The following is a 25,947-nucleotide window of genomic DNA, read 5'->3' as shown; positions in this document are numbered from 1 at the left end:
CTAGCGTCATAGCTTAAATATGATGCCCGGCTGGCGTCCAGGAATGGAGCTAGTATACTGTATACTTTTTGACGCTAACCTGTGCTGACGCAGGTTTGTGTCAAAAAGTATAAATCTGGCCCTTAGTACGTGGGCCGTGTCACTTGATAAAGTGATTTCTAAAACGTGAGGACTAGAAACATGGAGGCCTGCCCACATGCACCGAATTGACAACTCTACTGTCAAGGTCTCTTGTAGCAGAGCCTAAGAAGGTAGGGTGCATGCATTGAAAAAACATTTAAATTAAGCGATTCCAGGGCAGCAACTCTAGGCCATTGTGTTGTACGTGGCCATAGTCATGAGTTCCCAAGGAGAACTGTCAGGCCCAAGTGGGGGTGCAGCTTCAGTGTTTTTTTTTTGGGATGAGACACCTCTCAAATGCATTTTTGGTCTGGTAGTTAGGTCTGGGGGGACCCGAGTCAGGTCTGCCAATAAGTGTTGGTTTGTGTAGGAAGGAAGTTAACCCATTGTTGCCGTTTGAATAATAAAATACATCAATAATCAGGCTTGAGTAGGCCCCTCAGGTTTCTGGACCCCAGTGCCACTTTGCCTGCTGCACCAATGGAAGCTAAACTTCTGCCTGCAGTTGAGAATTATTGTGTGGACTCAGCAGAATTCCACATGGTTTCCCCATTCTGAGGGTGTTTAACACTAACATTTACCACTTGCTTCGAACAGGTAGTAAGTGTTTTTTTGGGAGCATTGGTGGACAAAGGAGTGTTGGAATGGTAGGAGAGTCAAGGGGGAAAAGGTGCCCTGGCAGAGGGAGCATTACATGCTGCCAGCTTCAGAAAAAAATGGTTAGGCATGTAGGGCACAGAGACTGATTGGCATCACCGGCTAATGAATTGAGCTCAGTGTGGCTGGGTGGAACAATATCCCACCCAGGGATACTGCTTCACCTGACGCCGCTGTTTCTTATTATGATTATTCTGATTGGAAACCTTGGAATACTGCCACCCTCAAAGGCCACAAGAGGAGAAATTAACAAAAATAGGCAGTAAAATACAGGGTGTATTGTACAGTAGTTTGGCTACGGTTTTATTCTTCTCGAAGAGAGCCTTAGAGCCTTAAACGAGTCACCCACTGAATGCCAAGGCCCATATTTATACTTTTTGACGCAAGCCAGCATGTCATTAACGCAAGGCAGTTTCCTGCATCCAAAAAATGACGCACACTGAGGTTTTTTTACATCTGCGGGGTCGGGCGTCATAGTTAAATATGGGGCAAGGATTGCGCCGAATGTGCGTCAAAATCTTTGACGCACATTCAGCGCAAACAAGGTATAAATATGCCCCTAAGTGTTTTCCTTTGTGTCAAATACTGGTGATGCTACAGAGAGAGTGGTCCATCATTGGCCAAAGAGGGCTAGAGCCAAGGTAGATATCAAAGATAACTGTTTACTGTGTAAATGATTCCCTTTTATAGTCATGGTTTGTGTATGTGTCTCAAGTGCATTTCTTGAAAATCTGGCATGGCTCTTGTGTTTGTAGACCAATAGTGGCTACCCCGAGTGATAGGTGATCAAATTCAGGAGCTAACCTGCACTCTGCCAGGAAGCAGGTGAAAGGAAACGACCACACAAATGAGCAGCCCATGTCCAGGAAGTAAAAGGCAAAGAATCAAAGAATCAAAGATAACAGGACACAAAGGTAAAGATAATGGTACAGAATTATAGTTTAGGTACCTTTTAAGTCGTGTGTTTAGTTAACTCCTTCCTTCGTCCTGTGAGAGCAGAGCAATACTGCAGTCAGGGCTCTCCTGAAGACAGTTTATGAGACTAGACTACAAAGCTAAATCATGCAGCACTCTGCACCAGACAGATAATCCACATTGCCTGTTTGTAGCCCCCATTTTACGGCAACCTCCTCATCATAAAGACAAGCCCACCAAGGTAAAATTCCAAGTAGGGTACCAAGCTTCTCAGCAAAGAACCCTGCATGAGCTCCCTCCCCCACAGGGCCCTGCCTGAACCCCTGTGCTGTGCCCTACTCAGAAGTCACATTGATACCCCACCCCACAAGACCACCTGGTACTTGTGGTTCCCATGCCCATACTTACTGCTACAGAATTTTATGAGAAGCTGAGGGTGCAAAACCTGCATCACGAAATTCTCATTACTGAGGGGCATTTAGAGAATTATATTTTGTCCGACATAAGGTCACTTTGCACCTCGGCACCTGTGAAGTTGTCTGAGCTTGCAGGCAGTGTTTAAACTTTGGGAGTTTGGTGAAGCGATCTATCCATCAAAAAGTGTTGGGTAGTCTGTTCACCATATTCAGGAGCACAGGCATCAATGCTCTCTTTACAGCGGACAGGACACCCTCCACTTTTTTGGCAGACGTCCCACACTCACCGACCGTAAATAAGGGCTTTTCTCGTACTTATTAGATGTCACATTCCCAATGCTCCCTGTGCTGGAGAATCATTACCTGAACTATCACAAATTAATACTTTACGCTTTTAGGTAAGTCTAATCTCCAAAACCTTATGATTTGTATCTGTTATAGAAAGAAACACATACCGCCATGTATCCCATTGGATTCTCCATGCTGTGGCACTTCGCAAATTGTCCTCTAGGGTCAGTTAACTGGCTACACCAATGTTCGGCATGTTGCTCTGTAGAGTAAACAAAGCGTATATATTAGCAGTTCTTGAAGGTGACTAGCATAGCTGTGGAAAGGAGTGCATTCCCTTTTCCTTTCTTAATATTGTAACCTTACAAATTCAACGTCCAAAAACTGTGCAGCACGATTAGAACACGCCAGGCTTGAGATAAGTACTTTGCGTTTTCCAAGCTGACAGTCAGTGTCTCTTGGGAATGGTCACTGCAAGCATGTGCTACCCACGATCATTCATTATTAACCTTGAGAACGACGGTAGGATGAGCAGGGCACATCCACAACAACGAGTATTGGAAGAGTATCCACCATCTTGCGTGCGCCTGCACAGCTTCACACAGTATCGAGAACCTTAAATGCTGGGTCCCACCTGCAGCCCAGAACCAATCACTGAGATCACAACATCTCTACAAACCGGGATCTACTACATGAAACCCTTAACCCTGAATGGCGCTGAATGATTGCAGTTAGGAGGAAACGTCAGAGCTCAGAATGAGAGCAATTATTTGTAGACCTTACCAGCTGTGCCCTAAGATTAAATGTACACCTTTTTGTCTGACTACTATAAGTTTTCTTTTAAAAACGTTCATGCTTTTATAACTTAAAAAGGTAGTTTTGGAAGAAACAAAAATAGAAGCATGAATGCCATAACAACTCCAACATCAATAATTACTGCTGCAGAGTGAAAAAAGGTATTCTTAGCATGCACTATGCATCCAAATGTGTTTACATTTTCTAAATAAGGTTTTTGTTATAATTTGAAAATATTTGACTGATTTAGATGTTTAATTTTTCAAGATTTCCTTCACTAAAAGCATTTACTCCAGCAAGATGCAGCTAAAATGTTGGGTCATTTTCATGAATTTGTTGATATTTTCAGAACAATTTTGCAGAGAAGCACAATTTCCAAATTCACACATCTTTTGTAAAACACATCTTCTACACCAAGATCTTAACTTAGATGTTGACTAGCCAAGCCTAAGCTGTGCTAGGTTTAGCCCTCTCAGGCAATATATTTTGGCATTTGAGTCTATCACTCAGATACAGTTTAAATTTAAATGCTGTGCCCTTTCTTCCATTGCTTGAGGTCCACCAATTCAATCCCTCAGTGCACTCTTTGGAGTCTGTGGAGTTAACCCCATGGGGTTCAACCAAAGGCTTCCATGCTCATTTGGTGTTCACTCTGTCAATAAGGAGCTTGTGTCTTTCTGTATGAGATGCAATGCCCCCTTCTTATGCTGGTCGAGCAATAGGTCTTTTTGAATGTAGTCCAACTGGTTGTACTACATTCTAAAAGCCAAAGCCCTGTCACATTCGACCCTGAGCCCTCTCTGCTCCCAGTGGGCACCTTCACTGCCTCTTTCAAGGCATCTACAGACTAACTCATCCTTGGCCAACGGCGTCCTATATTCTATCCCACTCTGCTATAGATGAATGAGGCGATTTAGAGGATGAGTCTTTGAAGCATCAACTTCATGCACACAGCACCATTTTCAATGACCATTAACTAAGATGATTAAGACCCCCAACCACTTGTGATCATCAATGGATACAACTTTCAAAAACTTCCATATATGCAGATCCTACTTACCTATTTTCTATTGGATTTTACTGCTAAATTAAAAGTATTGAATTTATATCATTACCTTCAGGGATCACTGACTCATTGTGTGCATGGGCATCATCAAAAACGAAAACACAAAGAGGAAAAGTGAGAAGAACAATTTTTATATAAAAAATATTCATGTGTTACTGAGAGTTTGAGACAAAATATTCTCAGAGCCAGACCATCATTGTTAGAAAAGAAGGCTAAAGCACTCATTTAGATATTGACTCACAATACAGTGATAATTCCTACTAGCTCTAATATCATCACTCAGAGGCACTGCTAGTCTGTTTAGAGGTTTGGCAGATAAGATGGCTATCATCTTAATAAGGCTAATACCTTAACATGCATGGTTTCTGCAACTTTGCACACTTGACATGAGCAGGTGGTAATGACTGTAAAGTATTGTGGTTAGTTCTATCACTAGTTACATTTTGCAAGGTGATACACATTTTCAGATCAGGCTTAGTCATCACCTCAAAACCAAGCATCACTGAAAATCATATTTCTATGAAGGATTTTTAATTTTCTATTGCTTAGGTGGGTTTTGGTTTTTTATTTGTCACACCTTAAAGTATGTTTAGTAAGAAATCTTTGTGTGTACTCCAGAATCAAGGATTTAGGGCTGTACACAGGTGCTTATTTCCTTTTTTAAAATCTTTAAGAACAATTCTTGTACACAGAGAAACATAAGCCAACACATGTTCAGCTCCTGTGACTCCTTTGGGGCTTTCTCAAGGCTGAAAACTATATAAACATACATTTAATCATGTACAGTGAAGTACAAAAAGCAAATAGTATCATGAAACTAAGATACAATCCATTTCAGGTGGTGTGGATGGTAAAATAGTGAAATCAGCAAGCAGATAACACACACACAATATACAAAATTAAAGTAATACATTTATTAAAAATGGTGGTGGTTGCCAAAAGGTTGAACATCTCATCAAGGCAAATAGGGAAACATGTTGGGGACTGGGTGCTGAAGTTCAGTTTGCACGTTTAATTGTGTATGCTGATTTTGGTTTGACGCAAGTCCCACTCTGAAGTGGGATTGAAGGACAATCGATATTAAGTTCCTACACTAACAAGTGAAGTTCTATAAACAAACTTTGGTCACTTTAACCTTTGATAAATCAACCATCCACTTGCCACCTTTATATTAAACATCGCACCCATCCCCCTCTCATTCTGTAGCAAATGTGTGATCTACCGCCTAGGTATGGGAATATCAGACAAGAACTAAGACCTTGGGTTGATGCGTTGGCACACACTTAATCTGATCTCCATTGCCAGTAACTGTCTTCTATACCACCTAAGAAGTGCACTGTTATCAATTTGGAATACAGTGTTCTGTTCAGTTACTACCACAACACCTGCTAAACGGCCAGAATTTACACATTAAATAATCATTATTGACTGATTGCTGTCTTTTCTTTTGTTGTTAAATGGATACTGTTAAAATATCAATTAATGATTCTGTGCACACGGGAACATACTTCATGTATGTTTGTGATTTATGTTTGTTATCCTCTCTGATCTTTCTGAAAACAGGTTATTTTCCACACTGTGAGAAACTGTGTTGCTGGTTGACAGGGCGGGTAAAATCCCACTCAAGCAACTTCCAGAATGCTAGCCAGGATGATCCATAAGAAGTCACAAAAATTACCCTGTGCTTAACCCTCTGGTAGCTTGGCACAAAAGCAGTCAGGCTTAACTTAAAGACAATGTGTAAAGTATTTGTGCAGAACTTAAACAGTAATAAAGGGAAAACACAACACAAGAAAAATCCCACACCAATTTAGACAAATAGACTACATTTTAATAAATTATTTGACACCAAAATTACAGACATCCAACCATTAGAATCTAAGATATGAATTTCTAAAATTTAAAGTGAAGAGTAGTGCCTAAAAGATCAGAGTACCAACTGCGGACATCTAGGTACTCAAGACTGGGGCAACGTCAAAAGTAAGTGGATTGGTCCCAGTCTCTGCTCACCTTCAAACTTAGAAGAATTTTTTAAACAATTGCCTGAGAAGGTAAAGGTCAGCGCGGGATAGCTGGTCGCGTCTGAGGAAGAGGAGTTGTCATCTTGAAGCTGCTGGATAAAGTCAAAGTAAGAATTTTAACGTTCAGACTTAGGGCATAATTTAATTCTTGGCGGGCAGGTTACTCTGTCACTATGGTGACGGATTTCCCATCCGCCGAAATATAAATCCAATTATATCCTATGGGATGTATATTTTGACTGATGAGATATCCTTCACAGTTGTTACAAGAATGGGGAAAACCAAAAGACGTGACGAGCAGAGCCAAGACGAGGCTTCAACCACTAAAACTACTAGTCACCCCACAAAATTAACCTCTCCAGATGACAAGTCGCAACAGGAAACAACTCTGGACACGGTCCTCCTGGCCATTAGGGACTCCTGGGAAGCGTTAGAGAAGAAAATAGATAACTTAGCAATGAACCTTACATTACTGTCAGATGACCCCCGCAAATTAAAAGAAAGAGTAGGAGCGAACTAAAAAACTCTTACAGCAACTACTTTAACACAAAATGCAACTACCACAGAGCTCACAGACCTCTCCTTACGCATTAAATCCCTGGAATCCAGAGCGGAGGACGCTGAAAACCGTGCACCTAGGAGTAACCTTCGTTTGGTTGGGATTCCAGAGAGAACGGAGACAGTATGGAAGCCTTCCTGGAAAACTGGATCAAAACCATAATAGCCGAGGAGGGCCTCTCAGCATTCTTCGCAATAGAAACAGCCCACAGAGTACCCAACAGAATGCCTCCACTTGGAGCCAGACCTCGACCAATTATAGCAAAGTTGTTGCACTACAGAGACAGAGACTACATCCTCTCGCAAACTCGTCAACTCGGTAAGATAACATGTAATAACCAACGAATTATGATCTTCCCAGATTTCTCCAGAGAAACTCAAGCGCAAAGGGCCTCTTTCAATGACTCTAAGAGAGCACTATGCGAGTGCGGTATTAAATACGCCATGCTCTTCCCGGCTAAGCTTTGTGGGGAATACGACGGCAAAGCGCACTTTTTTCCATCACCACAGCTAGTAAAGGAATGGATGGAAACCCTAAACATAAACAACCCGTCCCCTCCTAGAAACCTACGCAAGCCCGACAAGAAGCGCAGCATATCCACCAAACGAACCTTGGAAGCTGCCCCACCAAGACACCAATCACTTCAGGAGATGCGGAATGCAGTGGAAACGGCAGCAGCTCCAAGTGGGGCCAGATCTCATCCCCGGAGCCCGGACAATGCCTCTGACCTCGAGTCAGACTGCGGGGGCGCATCAACATCCTCGCGTGACACTATCACTAGCTTGCCCAAAATAACACCGGGTACTGCAGAGGAGATTATCTAACTGCTGTCTGTGAGGATCAAGCTTTATGTGAGTACCAATAAGGCCCTAATTAACACACCCAGGTTAATAAGCAAGTATCCTCTTAGCCCAACCGATAGTTTATACCTCTTGGGTAAACTCTACTGGAAGCAATACACTCTATAGCCGGGCCCCGGGAGCAGCTCTGAGCGGGGGCTCTCGACTGCCGACACATCGCCCACCTATAGAACTCTAATTTAAGAATGTTCACGGTTTGGACGGGGAATGTTTTGGTCACCGGTCCTGGGGAGTGGGAGTTGGGGATTAAATTAGTTCACATAGATAGAGGGGTTAACAATGCACTAATCACTAATGAATCAAACAATTCTCGTCCTAGATCCTCAATCAGTATTCATAACAGAAAACCTATCTTTAGGTCTATATTCACCTACATTTATAAATCTAAAACCCACAGATCATGTCCGCAATTTATAAAATGATAACATGGAACACCAGAGGCTTAAATAACATGTCCAAACGGTATAAAGTATACAACTACCTTAAACGTAGGGGGGGACACATAGCCCTACTACAGGAAACACATCTGTTAGAACAGGAACTCACCGCACTAAAAAAAAGATGGAGAGGCCAAATATTTGCCACTACCTACTCAGCATATGCCAGGGCAGTGCTGATATGTATACGACCGGGGGTCCCTTTCCTGGCACTACAAACAACTATAGATAGAGAGGGGAGGTATGTGGTGGTCAAGGGTAGATTAGACGGGAAGGTGGTGACAATTGGCGGACTATACGCACCGAACCAAGATAAATTAGGTCCAAACCTAACAGGCTCGAAAATTCTCGGTGGGGATTACAACTGTATAGCCAACATACACCTAGATAGGTCACATCCGCCCTTACCGCACTCACAAACCACAAAAACTGCCAAATCCTTTACAGTATGGCAACAACACTGGCAATTAGGAGACTGCTGGGGACAGCTTAACCCACTATGTAGGGACTACTCCTATCACTCAATAACACACGACCTACACGTGAGGCTAGACACCTTCCTAACATCCCACGAACTGCAACAAGTAGTAGTAGCAGCCGAATATTTAAGTCGTACTGTTTCGGATCACAACCCCCTGATGGTGTCATTAGCATGGAGAGGGGAAAAACCGCTGAGACCTACCTGGCGACTGAGGACAGAAACACTTGAAGACAAAGCATTCAAACACACCCTATATAAAAGCATTGAGGAATACTTCTCTATAATCACAGAGACAGCCACCTCCAGAGCCCTTGAATGGGAAACCTTTAAAATAGTAACCCGGAGCAAATGTATTGGCAAGAGTATAGGAGTCCGAATTTCAATTGCGAATGAACTAAAAAAACTTGAAGACTCCCTTAGAGACGTAGAGCGTAAGATCCCAACCCAACCAGAATTGACCCCCCACATGACAGAAACTAAAGCTAAAATTATTGAGGCAAATACTAGATTATCTCGCTTTGACTCCAAACAATATATAAACCAGAAACACGCAGAAGGCGACAAAGCAGGTGCCCTGTTAGCATGGCCAGCTAAACCCCCCAAACAGCAAACCACCATAGTCGAGATCGAGACACAACTGGGCGACAGAGTACATGGTCAAAGGGAGATCAACATGTGTTTCCTCAAATACTACTCAATCCTTTATGCCCCACCTACAGACACTATTAGTAACATTCAGGTCCAGGAATTAGAAGCTCTCACCCTTCCAAAACTAAGCGCTGAAGAAAGCCTATCCCTAGCTGCTCCAATATCAATAGCGGAAATTAAAATAGCGATACAGGGCATGGCAAGGGGCAAAGTTCCAGGAACTAATGGACTCCCAATGGAGTTCTATTTACTATTCCAGGATCTACTATCCCCGAGACTTTGCGAAATATATACCGAAGAATGGCACATCAACAAACTGCCTCAATCAACCAATGAGGCCATAATGATTCCCCTACTTGAGCCCGATAAACCACCCTCGGACGTCTGTTCCTACCGCCCACTATCCATGTTGAATTTAGATTATAAAATATTGAGTCGGATACTAGCAAAACAGACTTTTACCCCTCATGACATCACTGATACACCAAGACCAATCGGGATTTATCCCACATCGTAGCACAGCACAAAATATCAGACGCTTAGTTTCAATATTGCATGCCTTGCCTTCAACAATGCCTCAAGCAGCGATAATCTCCGTAGATATAGAAAAAGCCTTCGATAGCCTAAGGTGGGACTACCTAGAACAGGTCATGCTAAAACTCGGGCTAGGAGAGGGATTCACACGCTGAACAAAATTACTGTATTCCAACCCCACAGCGAGAGTACGTACAGGCAACACCATTTCTGACTCCTTCTCAATAGGTAGAGGGACCAGGCAAGGCTGCCCACTATCTCCCCTCCTGTTCGCTATAGCAGTAGAGCCCCTTGCACAAACAGCAAGATCATCAATAACTGGACACACCACATAGCACTATACGCAGATGACATGCTATTATTTCTCAAAAACCTGGATATAGACTTACCTGGGGCAATAAATATGCTAGAAAATTTTGGTATGGCCTCCGGCCTCCAAATCAACTGGAGAAAATCCTCCATCTTCCCTCTAACCAAGGACACTATAGAAACTGTAGATACCAGGGGCCTACCCTGGTCCCCGGACACATTTAAATACCTAGGGGTCAACATATATCACACAGTAGAAGATCTATTAGAGGGAAATATGCAGAGGGCAATAAGAGGAATCAAAGCTAATATGCTCTTCTGGAGCACACTACCGTTGACTGTCTTTGGGAGAGTTGCCCTGCTCAAAATGGTACTACTACCCAGGTTGCTATACTACTTCTCCACTATCCCATTACTAATCCCGAAAAGAGTGTTAAAAAATATAGACTCCCTAATTGTAAATTTCATATGGGGACCGAACAGGCACAGAATCGCTCTTAACACCCTCAGAAGGCCCACTGCCGAGGGTGGTTTAGCCACACCAGACTTGGAAATCTACTACTGGGCAGGGCAACTACAATGGCTGGCTAAATGAATCAGCGAACCCCCGGGCACAAAAGATTTACGAATCCCGCTAAACTGTCCTCTCGAAAATATTGTTAATATACTACTGAACCCCAAAAAACCTAAACAACAGCTCCCGCTGGAATGGGAAGCATCAAGACATTGCTGGGAACAATCTCTGAGACACACCCGTACAAAATCCCCATATTCACCTGAGACACCCCCTAGTAGACTTAAATCTCATCCCGAAGGGACACATCGCAACACACACTAATAAACTGATAGCACATAACATCGGGAGAGTGGGGGATTTGTACAGTAATGGTAAGCTCTGCTCCTGCGCAGAGCTCCAGGAACAGTTAAATCTCCCCTCCGGCCTGTTCATCACCCACAATGCCTTGGTTAACACTTTCCAAAAACTATGGGGAACAAAATCTAGTGAGCCAAATATACATGAGGGATGTCAGTTCCTCTGTTCAATGGTAGACCAGAAGAGGGCAGTCTCTGGAATATACAGATCTCTACAGAGCAGCACCTGTGTACCAATGAATAAACTTAGATCCAAATGGCAGACAGACCTAGACATTATACTAGAGGACACTCAATGGTCAAGAATCACCTCTCACATTTACCCAGTATCCAGGAATGCAAGATTCAAACTGATAAACTAATATATCTACCATTGAGCATATCTAACCCCACAATTGATAACCAAATTCTACAACACGAGCAACTCTAAATGCCCCCGATGCGAAGAACCTACAGCAGACCTGGTACACATGCTATGGAATTGCCAGAGAATCAGTTCATATTGGTCAGAAGTGTTCAGGAAAATATCCTCCAGCACAGAAAAATCACTTTCGCCTACCCCAGTAGTGGCAATACTGGGGGACTTTCCTCGCCCTTCAGCTAAAAAAAGAACCAACAAGTTTACAGACCTGGCACTAATACTAGTAAGGAGAGAAATAACGGTGCACTGGAAGGACCCAGGAGGTCCCCGAGTGGTAAGATAGCAAAATGCGCTAGAGAAATGGGCTGGAGCTGAAAGCTCGGTGCTGCTGAAAGAAGCCCTACAGGGACTAAGGTCTAGAGACTATGCTAAACAGTGGGATTCCCTGTTGGAAAATCTAAAGTCTATGGATGCTTCCACATCAGAGGATAACAACTCCGACAATGAATCAGAAACTGAGTAGACTGTCACAACCGCAACACAAAAACACCATGGAACACTGACAAAGCTACTAATAGCAGAGAATTGTTGTAATAAGAGTACTTGAAGATGGACAAAGTGCACTTTGGAGGGAGGAGGGGAAGAACTCATTGTTGGGTTTAATTTAATAATTGTATCATTGCATACTAAAATCCCTTGTTAAAAGCAATAAAAAATAAATTAAAAAAAAAAGCTGCACAAGTAATTCAGAAACAAATCACTAGTTTGAAAAGCACAAACGAGCACATTTGTTCGTGAAACTGAAGTGTGAAGGTAACAAAGATTTTTTTCAGGATCAAAACAAATCAAGACACTAAACTTGGTAACTCACAAATGATAAATATTTACTGAAACCACAATATCATGTGTGCGCTCTATAGTTTTATCAGTAAAACTGTATGCCTGCACAAACCTAGTGGCCATTTCAATAAAACATTTGCTTTATGGTAATATACTTTTGACAGTAAGATTCAAAAGGAACAACCAGTCACATGCTACACCCTTACCACTCTACTCCTGGCTACATTTCCTTCACTTGTTCTTTGTGTGACACTTGGATTTTTCTTACTTGGATGTAACATTTATGGTAGCACCCACACTCTAAAAACTGTGTCAGCACCACCGAAGAATAGTCAATTTATACTTTTCAACATATTAAGGAATTCACAGTAATGTGGTAGTTGATATTCTGGTGACAATATTTATGTAGCACAATATTTATAACACAATATTTTTACAGTGCACCCCTGTTAGAATCACAAAATGCTAATTAGCATGTGAGTTAAACCCATTTAGTCTTTTGTGTATGCATAAGGCAGAGATAGGAGAAATTCAGGTCCATAGATGGTGGGATGAAGGCAAGAGCTCTACACTACCCTTCCCCCAGGATAGGCATTAACCTAGTATATGTTTTCTAGGAATGACAAAGGACAAAGGACGGAACAGAGAAAATGAGACAAGAAAAACACCACACGCTATATTATGGAAAGTGCCCCTGGGGGCATAACAGGCATGTGCACCACTTTCTATGTTCTGGGACACTTTGTTCTGCTTCTGTGGCCCCTCCTCTAATAAAGATCACACCAGTGCTATATGTGCACTGGTACAATTTCAAGGGGCATTCCCTCATTTGCACCTCCACCATAAATATAGACTTGAGTCCAAAGGCAAAGAAATCACCAAGAAAAGTACTGATTGTGTGTCACAGTGTAATGCTATTCATATTTAAGCACAACCTTTATCTTGACCACTGACTCAATTTTGTGTTTAACCTAGCTTCAGACACCGTTAAGTATTTTTCCGCCCTCAGCTTGTGCAATATGTTTTCACTCTCTTTCTTACCAAGGCAGGGACATAACAAGGAGGAATGAGGGAAAGATAAGGATGTACCAGAAGAATGTTTATGGTACAGCAGGGAACAGTTTGGTCTTGGGAGCGCAAATTGGGATGTGACCAAGGGCCAGATTTACAAAAGATTTGCGAGTCACAAATCGGTTGCAGCGCTAATTGCGACCTCGCAAAAAGTGAAATGGTATGTTCCAATGCCATTTTAGAGTTCCAGATAGCGATGCGACCCATTACCGACTCGCAAAAATTGCGACTTGAAATTGCGACTCGCAATTAAGAAGTCACAAATTGCGAGTCGCAAACCGAATGCACAAGACAGTCGCAAATTGCGACTTGTCGCAAAAAGCCCGTTTTGCACACCCAGATTAGCACTGATTCCAAACAGGTGGTATAAAAGGAGACCCAGAAGGCATCTGGGTTTCTCAAAATGGCTGCACTATATGTGATAGCATGGAGGAGGAGAGTCCAGGCTGCCCAGCAGAGGAGGAGGACGCAGAGACAGGAGAGGATATACCGAACCAGGCAGACACTATTTCAACAAACTGAGGAGGAGATTTATGATAAATACAGACTGAGCAGCGCAGTTATCCTAGAGATCATTGAACTGCTGAAACCTCAGCTTGAACGCCAGACAATGTGTGGCTGCTCCATCCCCACACATGTGCAAGTGCTCTGCTCACTGCACCTCTTGGCCTCGGGTAGCTATCAGGGGGTGATTGCTGTTGCAGGTGGGGTATCCCAAAGTGCCCTCTCACGATTCTTCAGACGGTTCCTAGATGCCATACTCGCCCACTTGTCGAGATATATATACCTACCCAGGAATGAGGCGGAAATTAACAGCACCAAGTTGGACTTCTACCGAATTGCTAACTTCCCCAATGTAATAGGGTGTGTGGACGGGACACATATACCAATTTTACCACCAGCAAATCTGGAATATGTGTTCCGCAATAGGAAATGTACCCACTCACTAAACATCCAGGTGGAATGTGACGACCATAATGTCATTACTGACATTGTGGCAAAATATCCAGGGAGTACACATGATGCATACATATTCAGCCACAGTGGGATACACCAACGCCTAGAACGTGGGGAGTTTGGTGAAGGATATTTATTAGGTAGTGTCTAGTACACTCTGATGTCATGAATACATGTCACTTTTGTCACACAGGTGACAGTGCATATGCTCTGAGACCATGGATACTCACACCATACCTAACACCTGGCAATCAGAATGAGAGGATGAGAGGCGATACAACATAGGACATCGGCGGACCAGAGCTGTCATTGAGAGGACCTTCGGCTTGTTGAAGTCACGTTTCCGGTGCCTGCACAAAAGTGGAGGGGCACTCCAGTATGCCCCCGAAACTGCATGCAAGATCGTTGCAACATGTGCCCTCCTCCACAACATTGCCACCAGACGTGGGCTATAACTCACCCTCAACAACACAGATTCGGAGGATGAGGAGCAAGAGCTACCACACCGACAGCCTGGGGATGGTAGCATCGCAATGGAGGGCAGACAGAGACGGGACCACATTGCAACTCACTACTTTGGCAGCTATGTGGCAACCGTGACAAAACTCACAGATGTAAGACACACATAGTCAGGTTGTATAGTACAACAAATATTCCCTTTAATGTCAGGAATGTAATGATGTAATTTTGTAAACTCAACTGCACAAAAAAAGCAAAATGTAATGTCTGACACATTAACATCATGTGCCTCAGTCAAAACACAGAATAGGTAGCTCACACCCTCCCGCGACTACGGCCCCCATGGCCCAATCCTGGTTGGGCCCCTGATCCTTGGCGGGCACTGTACTCCGCAGGATGCGTGCATCTGAGGCAGATACACTGCTGACGCTGGAGATGTCCTCTCCATGCTGAGGAGTATCGCCAATGACCCTTGCTGCCTGGGTGGTCTCTATTAGGTCTACTGCATGGCTGATGCGCCCTAGCCCACTTGCCACATCACCAGCAAATTGGCCAAGTTCTACCTGCAGCTTTACGGTGCGCCTTGACAGGCAGGTAGTTGTGGTTGCAAGGCGCCCAATTGATTGACTCAGTTGGTCCAAACGGGCAGCAGTGTTGAGCTCTCTGCACCTTGCATGGGCCCTATCTGCCACCATTTCCCTGACCAAGTCATTGATGGAGCTGGTGAGGTTTGCCCTGTTGTTGTTCATGGCAGTGAATTGGTTGTCCACATTGGCAAAACCCTGGGAGAGGGTCTGTTGCAGTCTGTGCAGGTTCCTATTAATAACCCGCGTGTGTTTATTTTGCAGCCGGTTACTTCTCAGTAAGAATGCCTCCAGTCCTCGAAATTGTTCACCGGTGACATCCTCTTCACTGGCTGACTGTGTTGGACATTGCTGTCTCCGCCCAGGCACAGATGACCTATGTGGCTGACTTCCACTCATCAGTGGCCCCGGTGTCATGTTGCCTGCCTCAAGATCAATATCTGTCTCGTCAGTGGTCTCTCGTGCATGTTGGACGAGTGGTGTAGTCATGTACTCCCCTGCAGTTACACTGGCTGCCTCGTCTGCTGTGTTGGTGGCAGGTTCTTCTCCCTGCACAGAAGGGTTGTTGGTGGGTGTGAGAAAACAGGGCTGATTGCAGAGGCCCCATAACTTTTTGCCCCCATTTTACTCTTTTTGCTGGTGTTTTCCTGACTTTGATGGTGCCCTGGGTACTGCTAACCAGTCCCAGGGCCTGTGCTCTGTGTAAAATGGATATGCAAATTAGGCTAATTATAATTGGCTAAGTTAACCTACCTATAAGTCCCTAGTATATGGTAGGGCATGTAGGTTTAGGGACCATAGCATAGGTGGTGCACACCTAGGTGCACTGCTGAGGTGCCCAGTGTCATTTTAAAAGCAAGCCTGCCTTGCTGGCTGCTTTTAAATTAAAGTTATATGCAAATTCGACTTTGGAATTAAAGGTACTTCCAAAGTCTTAAACTACCTTATTTTTACATATAAGTCACCCCTAAGGTGTGCCCTATGTGCCCCTAGGGCTGGGTGCCATGTAACTATAAGCAGGGACTTTATAAAAATAGATTTATAAGCCCTGGTGAGGTAAAAACAGCCAAATTCGTTTTTCCCTCATTGAAGTAAATGGCCTCCATAGGCTAGCATGGGCAGACTTTATTTTAAATTTTAAAGTCTCCTTAAATGTTACATACCAAGAATTTGGTATCAAATTGATTGTTGTAATAAATCCCACAACTTCCAGTTGTTGGATTTAATATAACTTGTCCAGGTAAAAAGTTTAGACTTTACCTAAAAAGTTGCCAATTTCAGCTCTGCATTGTTTTTGCTGCTGTGCTCTGATTGGCCAGCCTGCAGCAGCTTCTGCCAGGCTGCCTTGATTAGGTGTGAAGTGGCCTGGCTTCACACAAAGGAATGTGCTTGGGGGAGAGAATCTCCCCTCAGCAGATGGTGAGGCAGGAAGGGGGAGGGCTGCCAAACTGGTCTTCAAAGGCAGAGAAGGACATTTGGAGCACCCAGCAACACCCCCACATCCTGCAACCCCAGACAATTAGGTGCCCCCTTGATTAGATTAGGAGAGGGCAGGAGAGGGGTGTGTTTATGATTTTTAGCCACACCAGTGGGTGGGCTCAGCCAGATGTAACCTCCAAAAATCAGATTCATCCATGTTGGATTTTTAGAGACTGTTGCCTTCTGGGATGGATTTTTGCCACACTTCCCAGGAAGTGGTCATCACAGGGGGACGACCCTGTCCCTGATTGGAGAACCAGGGCCCCCCTGCTTTTCACCCAGGAGCAAGGATAAAACTGGCAGACCTGCACCCACGCCTCAGATCCCCACCAAATTTCAAGAAGAAAGAACTTAAGGAGAAGAAGGACTGCCCTGCTGGACCCCTGGCCTGCACCTGGAACCTGCACTCAGAAGGACTGCACCAGCTGCACACTTGGGCTTCACCACAAGAAGGACTTTGCCTGGCTTCAACTGGTTCAAGGAGGGACTCCCTGTTTGCTACAGGTGAAAAATTGCTAACCAGAGTGCCCTGCACTAACTCCTGAAGAAAGCGACCAGCTGACCACTGTCCAGTGGCCAAAAAGGAGTTTGCGCCAGGTGCATTCTGGGAGTTGAAGTCCGCACCCCCCAAGGACCATCACAGAACTTCTGGACCCTTGGGGTGAGATGTGGACCCCAAAAGAACCTTAAAAGAACATCTGGATGAAGCCCCAGAAGTTTGGAAAAGATTTGAGAATTTTTGGAAAAAAGCTCCAGAGAGGGACCGACCCGCCGCGGAAATTCTAGCCGGCTTGCCTCAACCGCGACCCGGCCTGACTTCGTGGTTCGTCCCGGTAAAGAAAAACATCCAAAAAAGAGACTAAGTCCGAACGTAAAAAAGTTGACCGGGACCTCCCAGCCATCGTATCCGAGAAGGGCTCCATGGACGTCGGATCAAGATCCAGGTTTACCCCGGTCGAAGGATTTTCATCTCGAAAAAACGACTAAGTCCGAAGGTAAAAGTCTCCACTGAGGAAACCCACATCGCGTATCCGGACAAGGGCTCCAGGAGGTCAGATTCAACTGGCAGGTTCGTCCCGGTGAAGAAAAATTTCAAAATAAAGACTAAGTCAGAAGGTAACTTTTTAACCGAGGCCTCCCGCGACCTGTAGCCGAGCAGGGCTCCATCGCGGTCGGCCTGAAAGTTTGACTTTGCCCCGGTCGAGGTGCAACCAGATGACCCGATTGGCGCTTTTTGTTTCTAAGCGCTAGAAAATTAATAATTCTTTAAAAATTCATATCTCCGGTTCCCCTGAACCTATTTTAATCGTTTTTGTGTCATTTTAAAGATAAAAATATAAACTATTTTTATAAATTGGTTTTGGATTTTTAAACTGTTTCCTGAGTTTTATTTAATTACTGTTTTGTGATATTTGAATGCTTTACACTTTGTCTCCTAAGTTAAGCCTTGACGCTCGTTGCCAAGCTACCAAGGGTTGAGCTGGGATTAATTTACTGAGACCTAACTGTACCTATGTGGAGGTTAGTGGCTTGTTGCTAGGTGTAGGTACCTACCTGCCCTACCAATAACCCATTTTCCAACATAATTGGAAGCAGCAACGGGATCCTGTACTTGTGTTCAATATCACGTTACAGTTTTAGGTAAAACAAATTAAAAATACTTTAAATTGTCCTAGTGCAAAAATTGTTTTTAATTTTTAATTTGGATTAATTTCAATTATTGAATTTTTGTAATTTTTCAAAACTCTTGTTTCCAATTTTTGCAAAAAGTTTTTGTTGACACAAAACTAGGGAACCATGGAGCTTGATCTGGCTAGCCTACCCACACTGACAGTAGTCCAGCTTAGGGGGTTGTGTATTGAAAGAGGGTTGCCTGCAACCACTGATCTCAGGAAGCAAATCCTGATCACATCCCTGACAGCATGGGCTGAGGCCCAAGAGGTAGAGTCAGAAGAAGCTCCAGCGGAGGGAGAAAGAAGGGAGGATGCTAGCTCTAACCACTCAGGGGAGGGAAGGCATCTGAGCCTAAGTGAGGATGAGGAAGAACGGTCCTCAGTAAATACAGTCACTAGGGGCAGATCCAAAGCTAGTGGTGGGAAGGGGGTCCTTTCAGGAGGAGAGAACCCATCCATCAGAGAAAGAGAGCTGGAGGCCCAGCTAGCATACATAGCTTTGGAAGCAGAGAAGCTGGCCCTAGAAAAGAAAAAGTGGGCATACAAAGAGAAAAGAGATGGAAGCAGCGATAAAGAAGCTGAGGTGTCCATGGGTGGGGGAGTTTGCCCCAGATTACCCAAGGGGGTGGTTCCTGCTTATGTAGAGGGGGATGACATAGATAAGTGGCTGGGGGCCTTTGAGAGGGCACTCCAAATGAGAAGGGTTAGGCCTCAATACTGGGGTTCCCTTTTGTGGGAGTTGGTCCCCAACTCAGGGAGGGATAGGCTTCTGACCTTAAGGGGGAGGAGGCAGATTCATACCCTAGTATGAAGAGGTGCTTAGCCAAGAAGTTTGGTCTGACCCCAGAGCAATATAGAATGAAGTTCAGGGACACCCAGAAGGTCAGTACCCAGTCTTGGGTTGACTTTGTGGACATTTCACTAAAGGCACTAGAGGGCTGGATTATTGGTAACAAAGTAGATACTTATGAGGGGTTATACAATCTGATCATGAGAGAGCACATCTTGACCAATTGTATCCAAGAAAGGTTACGCCAGCATCTAGTGGACTCTAAGCAGACCAGCCCTAGAGAGCTAGGGGAGGCAGCTGATGAGTGGTTGAGAACCAGGGTGGTTGTCAAGTCCCGGGGGGAGACTCCAAGAAGGGGGGGACAGGTCCCCAAAAACCTAAGGAGGGAGGTGGTAAGCCCACCACAGAGACTCTCTCTGTACCCCAGAACCCTAAGAAGGAGGAGAGTAAATCCCACTCCCACTCTGACAAGCAGAGACAGGGAGACCCAGGGTTAAAAAAGCTCTTGGACAGTAGGGCTTGCTTTGACTGTCAGCAGACAGGTCACTTCAGAGGAGATGCAGCCTGTCCAAAGAAGGTGGTTAGCACTGGGCTGTCCAGTGTAGCCATAGAGGAGGATTCCTCAGATGATGAAGTCCTCCTAGCATTGAGCTGGGAGACAGGACCAGATGGTAAGCTGGTGATCCCTGAGGGTTGGAGTAGGCACTTCCACCACATTCAAGTGAATGGGATCCCTACCACTGGCCTGAGAGACACCTGTGCCAGTCACACTATAGTGAGTGACCGGTTAGTGACCCCAGACATGTATGTCCCAGGAAAGACAAAGAAAGTCAGGATAGCCACAGGGGAGGTCACCTTCAAACCTGTAGCCATAGTGCCCCTAGAGAGGGAGGGTATCCTTGACTGGATTAGGGTGGTAGTCAGTGCTGACCTTCCCCTAGATTGTATCCTGGGCAATGACCTCCCAGAGGTGAGTCTGGTCACAGATGGGGTGGTCGCCCAGGGCGCCCCCCCAACCCAAAGTCCTGGGGAGTCAGTCCCTACAGTTAGGAGACAGGGGTCCCCAAGAAAAGGAAAGAAGAAAAGGAAGGGTAGGCCACTCTTAAAGAGAGTTCCAGGGAGCCAAGGGCCTTCTGCCCCAGTAAGGGGGGAGCCCAGAGTTGGCACTGGTGAGGCCTCACCTGACCCCAAGGAAGTCCTGAGTAGTCAGGCAGCTGTCCAGATGCAGGGTGTTGCCCCTGCACTGACAGAAGGGAGAGTGGAAAGAGGGTGTCTGCCACAGGAGGTGGTAGCCCCCCACTCTAGACAGCAAGAGGGGTGCCAGGACCCCAAAGATGCCCCTAAAGCAGCTCAGCCACCTGTCAGTGGAGAGCTTAGGGTGTGGTTCTGGGTACTGACAGCTGTCAGTAGCCTCTGCTGGGTGCTAGCCTTCCTGGCAGCACTGTACTTGGCCTGGGAGGCAGACCCCAGGGCCAATAGCAAAGTAGGCCCCCTGACCCTGTTGGTCATGGTGGGGTTCCTCAAGTGTTGGGTGACCTCTTTGGGTAAGCTAGGTGTTGCCCTAGCAAAGTTAGGAGTAGGGGAGGTGGGCACCTCACTACCCAAGTTGGCAGAGAGAGAGGAGGAAGACCCCCCTAGAGGAAAGTTTCAGTTTGAGTTGGGTCCTTTTACTGTTGGGATGGCTTCACTACCCATAGGGAGTGACCCTGACAGGAGGATATAAGGCAGAGTAGGCCCTGCAAAGGGACAGCCAGTTTTCTTCACTGTCTTCCTCGCCTAACAAGCCAGGAAGACTCTCCCAGGGTTGGGCTGAGTCTCCTGGGCGTGTGGGCTGGGGGGGGGTTGTGTGAGAAAACAGGGCTGATTGCAGAGGCCCCATAACTTTTTGCCCCCATTTTCCTCTTTTTGCTGGTGTTTTCCTGACTTTGATGGTGCCCTGGGTACTGCTAACCAGCCCCAGGGCCTGTGCTCTGTGTAAAATGGATATGCAAATTAGGCTAATTATAATTGGCTAAGTTAACCTACCTATAAGTCCCTAGTATATGGTAGGGCATGTAGGTTTAGGGACCACAGCATAGGTGGTGCACACCTAGGTGCACTGCTGAGGTGCCCAGTGTCATTTTAAAAGCAAGCCTGCCTTGCTGGCTGCTTTTAAATTAAAGTTATATGCAAATTCGACTTTGGAATTAAAGGTACTTCCAAAGTCTTAAACTACCTTATTTTTGCATATAAGTCACCCCTAAGGTGTGCCCTATGTGCCCCTAGAGCTGGGTGCCATGTAACTATAAACTGGGACTTTATAAAAATAGATTTATAAGCCCTGGTGAGGTAAAAACAGCCAAATTCGTTTTTCCCTCATTGAAGTAAATGGCCTCCATAGGCTAGAATGGGCAGACTTTATTTTAAATTTTAAAGTCTCCTTAAATGTTACTGTTGGACTTTTGCTTATGCAGGGTCATCCCCAGTCTTTTTCGCCTCCTGCCTCCTATTTTTTTCTGACATGTTGCTGTTGGCTTTTCAACTCTGAGCACTTTACCACTGCTAACCAGTGCTAAAGTGCATATGCTCTCCTGTTTAAATTGTATGTAAGTGGTTCATCCATGATTGGCATATTTGAATTACTAGTAAGTCCCTAGTAATGTGCACTAGAGGTGCCAGGGCCTGTAAATCAAATGCTACTAGTGGGCCTGCAGCACTGGTTGTGCCACCCACATAAGTAGCTCTGTAATCATGTCTCAGACCTGCCACTGCAGTGTCTGTGTGTGTATTCTTACACTGTAAATTCGACTTGGCAAGTGTACCCACTTGCCAGGCCTAAACCTTCCCTTTCCTTACATGTAAGGCACCCCTAAGGTAGGCCCTAGGTAGCCCCAAGGGCAGGGTGCAGTGTATGGATAAGGTAGGACATATAGTAATGTGGTTTATATGTCCTGACAGTGAAATACTGCCAATTTCGTTTTCACTGTTGCAAGGTCTGTCTCTCTCTCATAGGATAATATGGGGGCTACCTTTAAATATGATTAAAGTGTAGATTCCCCTAGAGAGTAGATGGACATGTGGAGTTTGGGATCCCTGAACTCACAATTTAAAAATACATCTTTTAGTAAAGTTGATTTTAAGATTGTGCGTTTGGAAATGCCACTTTTAGAAAGTGAGCATTTTCTTGCTTAAACCATTCTGTGACTCTGCCTGGTTTGTGGATTCCCTGTCTGGGTCAGTTTGACAGTTGGGTTGTTTTTCACCTCACACCAGACAGTGACACAAAGGGAGCTGGGGTGTGATCTGCATTTCCTGATTAGCCATCTCTGCTAGGAGGGAGGGGTGGAGTGGTCACTCTCATCTGAAAGGACTGTGCCTGCCTCTGACAATGCTGTCTCCAGCCCCCTGGTGTGTGTCTGAGGCCTTGCCTGGGCAAGGCAGGATTTCACAAGAAGGTGTGAGTCCCCTTTGAAGAAAGGTGACTTCAAAGACTAAAATGGGTATAAGAAGGGCACCCAAACTTACAAACTTTAGAAACACTTCTGGAATCAAGGGGAACCTCTGCCTGGAGAAGAGCTGATCGCTGAGGAACAAGTGCTGCCCTGCCTGTGACTGTGCTTTGTGGAGCTTTCCTGCAGTGCTGCTTCTGCCAGAGTAAGAGGGCAAAGACTGGACTTTGTGTGCCTTCCATCTTGAAGAAGAAATCTCCAAGGGCTTGATGTAGAGCTTGCCTCCTGTTGTTGAAGTCTCAGGGATAGCAAAGACTTCTTCCTGCCAGCACCTGGAGTCTCTGGAGAGACCCCTACTCTGCTCTGTGGTGCCCTTCCAGTTCCTGGGACCCTGAAAGGAGAGGCTGGCAGCCTAAGGACAAAAATACACGCACCGAGCGCCGTGCGGAGAAAAGATCGACGCGAATCCGATCGCGGCTGAGAAAACGACGCGACGCCGGCTCCGCAGCTGAGAAACGACGCCGCAGGAAACGCGACCGGAGAATCGACGCCCGGAGCAGGAGAAACGACGCGCAGCATCGCTGACGAAGGCTGAGAGATCGCAACCTGCGCCGCGGGACTTTCGGACCGTCGCGTGGCTGGCTTTTTCGACGCGCATCGCCGTGCCGAGCTGTTTTCGACGCATATAACCGTGCAGGGTTATTTTCGACGCACACCGCCCGTGCGGGGTTATTTTTGACGCAAACCAGGTACATTTACACGCTAGCAGCGCTAGTGTGTTGTTACAACTACCTAAAGACTCTTTTTATTTTAAACCTTTTAAAAATCATAACTTGACTTGTGTATGTTGGATTTTTGTTGTTTTGGTCTTGTTTTGTCTAGATAAATATTTCCTATTTTTCTAAACTGGTGTTGTGTCATTTTGTAGTGTTTTCATTAAGTTGCTGTGTGTGTTGGTACAAATACTTTACGCCCAGCACTCTGAGGTTAAGCCTACTGCTCTGCCAAGCTACCAAGGGGGTAAGCAGGGGTTAGCTGAGGGTGATTCTCTTTTATCCTAACTAGAGTGAGGGTCCTTGCTTGAACAGGGGGTAACCTGACTGTCAACCAAAGACCCCATTTCTAACATTGGTGACCAGCGGTCGGGATTGGACTTGTATTTGTACTTGACATACAGTAATTGAGTGTACACTACTGTTTTGATCTCAGACCACTACGTGACCACATACTACTTGTTTGGTGATCTTTTGATTTTTCTCTTAAGGACTCTTTTTATTCTACTTCCATGATTTTGCTGATCCCTTGACTGATTCTTTTTACTTCATTGGGAAATTATTTTTTTTCTGCCTTTGGAACTTTGCACTTGTGACCATCATGTCTCAATCTGGAGATGCAACAGCTGGAGCTGTGTTTGAAATGGAGAAACTGAAGGAGTACTCAGTTGCTCAATTGAAACAGTTCCTTAAAGATCTTGACTGTCCCACTGAGAGCTCCACCAGGGAGGGGGAGCTGCAACAGGCACAGAGGGCCGAGGTGACAATCAAGAAGGCTGGAGGGCACACAGAGGAGGAGAATGTGGGTGGGGAAGTGCAGAGGATACACAGTGGTGTAGTGGAGGTACCTGTTACGCCTGGGGGGAGGGTCCCCAGGAGGGGTAGCAGGGTGTCATCCAAGGGTCTGACTCCTAAAGAGTCACAGGACAGACAGGCAGAAAGGGTTCGCCGGTTGGAGGCAGAAAAGTTGAGGATACAAAGGGAGTATGACAGGTGGGAAAAGTTGGAAGAAAGGAGGAGGAACTTAGAGATTAAAAAAATGATTTATGCTTACGAGCTTAAATTGAAAGAGCTGGAAGTCATGAGGGCTGAGTCCAGCTGGAATGGTGGCAGCAACAATTGTATATCCAGTGATGCTGCAGAAGTGCACATGCCCAGAGAGGTGGTGCCCTACTTGAAGGAGGGAGTTAACACACGCCAGGAGGTTCAGGGGTATGAGGTAGCTCCAGTGATGCACAGGGTCCCTGAGGTGGATTGGGGAACTGGCATGGGGAGTCATATTCCTACTGGTGGGAGGGACACTCTACTGACTCTAGGTGAGAGTGACAGGGAGAGGGGTTCCCCCCAGGTAGAAGTCCTGGTTATGGAGTGTGAAAACATCCCAGAAGAGTGTGGGTTGAGTGTCAGGGACAGTCAGGTACTGTCTCACCAGTCTCAGGAGGGTGATGTGGGGTGCTTTTTCAAAGCAGAGTCACTGGATGGTTGGGTGAAGGGTACTTTGGTTAATTCATGTGAGGGGCTGAGTGATGTAATTGCTGGAGAGCATATGTCTAGTCCTTATTTTCCAGAGCTATGCCAACACCAGGTGGAGTGTGAGTTCTCTGACCCCAGGGAGCTTACAATGGAGGCAGACTTCTGGGTGAGTACCAGAGAGTCTGAAGAGGCATTTGGGGGTGCTCCTGAGAGGAGTGGTCTAGGTAGTTCCCAACCAGGTGAGGTAGGGAAGGATTGTAGTGTCCCAGGTAGGTCCCAGTGTAGTGGGATGGGTGAGGGACCCCATGTCCAGTCTCAGAGGAGAGGGAATGGGGATGGGTTGAGGCCCAAGGTGCCCGAGATCCGGTCCCAGGTCCTGGAGGGTTCCCTGCGGGAACACCAGGAGGGGAGCCTAGCCTGTACCATAGGGCCATCTGTTGAGGGAGACCCCACAGTGTCAGGAGAACTTGGGGGGGCCGCTGTAGCCAGCGTCCCACCAGTTCTGGTGTCTGGCAGTACCACTCCTAGTGAGGGGGTGCAGAAGTCCAGACAGAGGGTTGAGAGGGGGTTGCGGACCCCAGTGGAGAACCTGGAGGGTCAGGGGTCAGCTCTGAGAGCAGAGCCCCCCATGAATGACCTTGGTGAGACCATTTCTGGGTTGGGGGGAATCCAGACTCTGTCAGATGGGCAGAGGTCAGGAGACCTGCGCCAGCCAGACTCTTGTGTGGCCCTTCGGGACAGTGTGTCCCTTGAGGGGGGTAAGTGTGCCCCCCTGGAAGTCCTGGTGTGCCAGGCAATGGTTCAACCGCAGGGTGGTGACCCTGGGTTGAATGATCAGGTTCAGGGGGTAAACTCTGACCTGATGGGGGGTAAGTGTGCTCCCAAGGAAGTCCTGGTGTGCCAGGCAGTGGTTCAACCGCAGGGTGGTGACCCTGGGTTGGATGACCAGGTTCAGAGGGTAAACTCTGACCTGGTAGGGGGTAGGTATGCCCCCCAGGAAGTCCTGGTTTGCCAGGCAGTGATCCAGTCTGTGGGTACAGACCCTGGATTGGGAGGCCAGGTTAAGGGTGTCCCCCCTGA

General features: G+C 45.9%; 1 protein-coding gene across 1 annotated transcript in view; it reads right to left on the bottom strand.

Annotated features, from left to right (window-relative positions):
- LOC138284363 (mucin-2-like) overlaps window positions 1–25,947 on the bottom strand; it is a 1,502,605-nt gene that overhangs the window by 1,158,081 nt on the left and 318,577 nt on the right. The window contains exon 15 of the mRNA XM_069223056.1: window positions 2,564–2,658. Coding sequence (XP_069079157.1) covers window positions 2,564–2,658 — 95 coding nt within the window. The remainder of the gene's footprint in view (window positions 1–2,563; window positions 2,659–25,947) is intronic.

The sequence above is a fragment of the Pleurodeles waltl genome, chromosome 3_1, assembly GCF_031143425.1.
Source record: "Pleurodeles waltl isolate 20211129_DDA chromosome 3_1, aPleWal1.hap1.20221129, whole genome shotgun sequence".
NCBI lineage: Eukaryota > Metazoa > Chordata > Amphibia > Caudata > Salamandridae > Pleurodeles > Pleurodeles waltl.
This window is presented reverse-complemented; position numbering and strand designations above follow the sequence as displayed.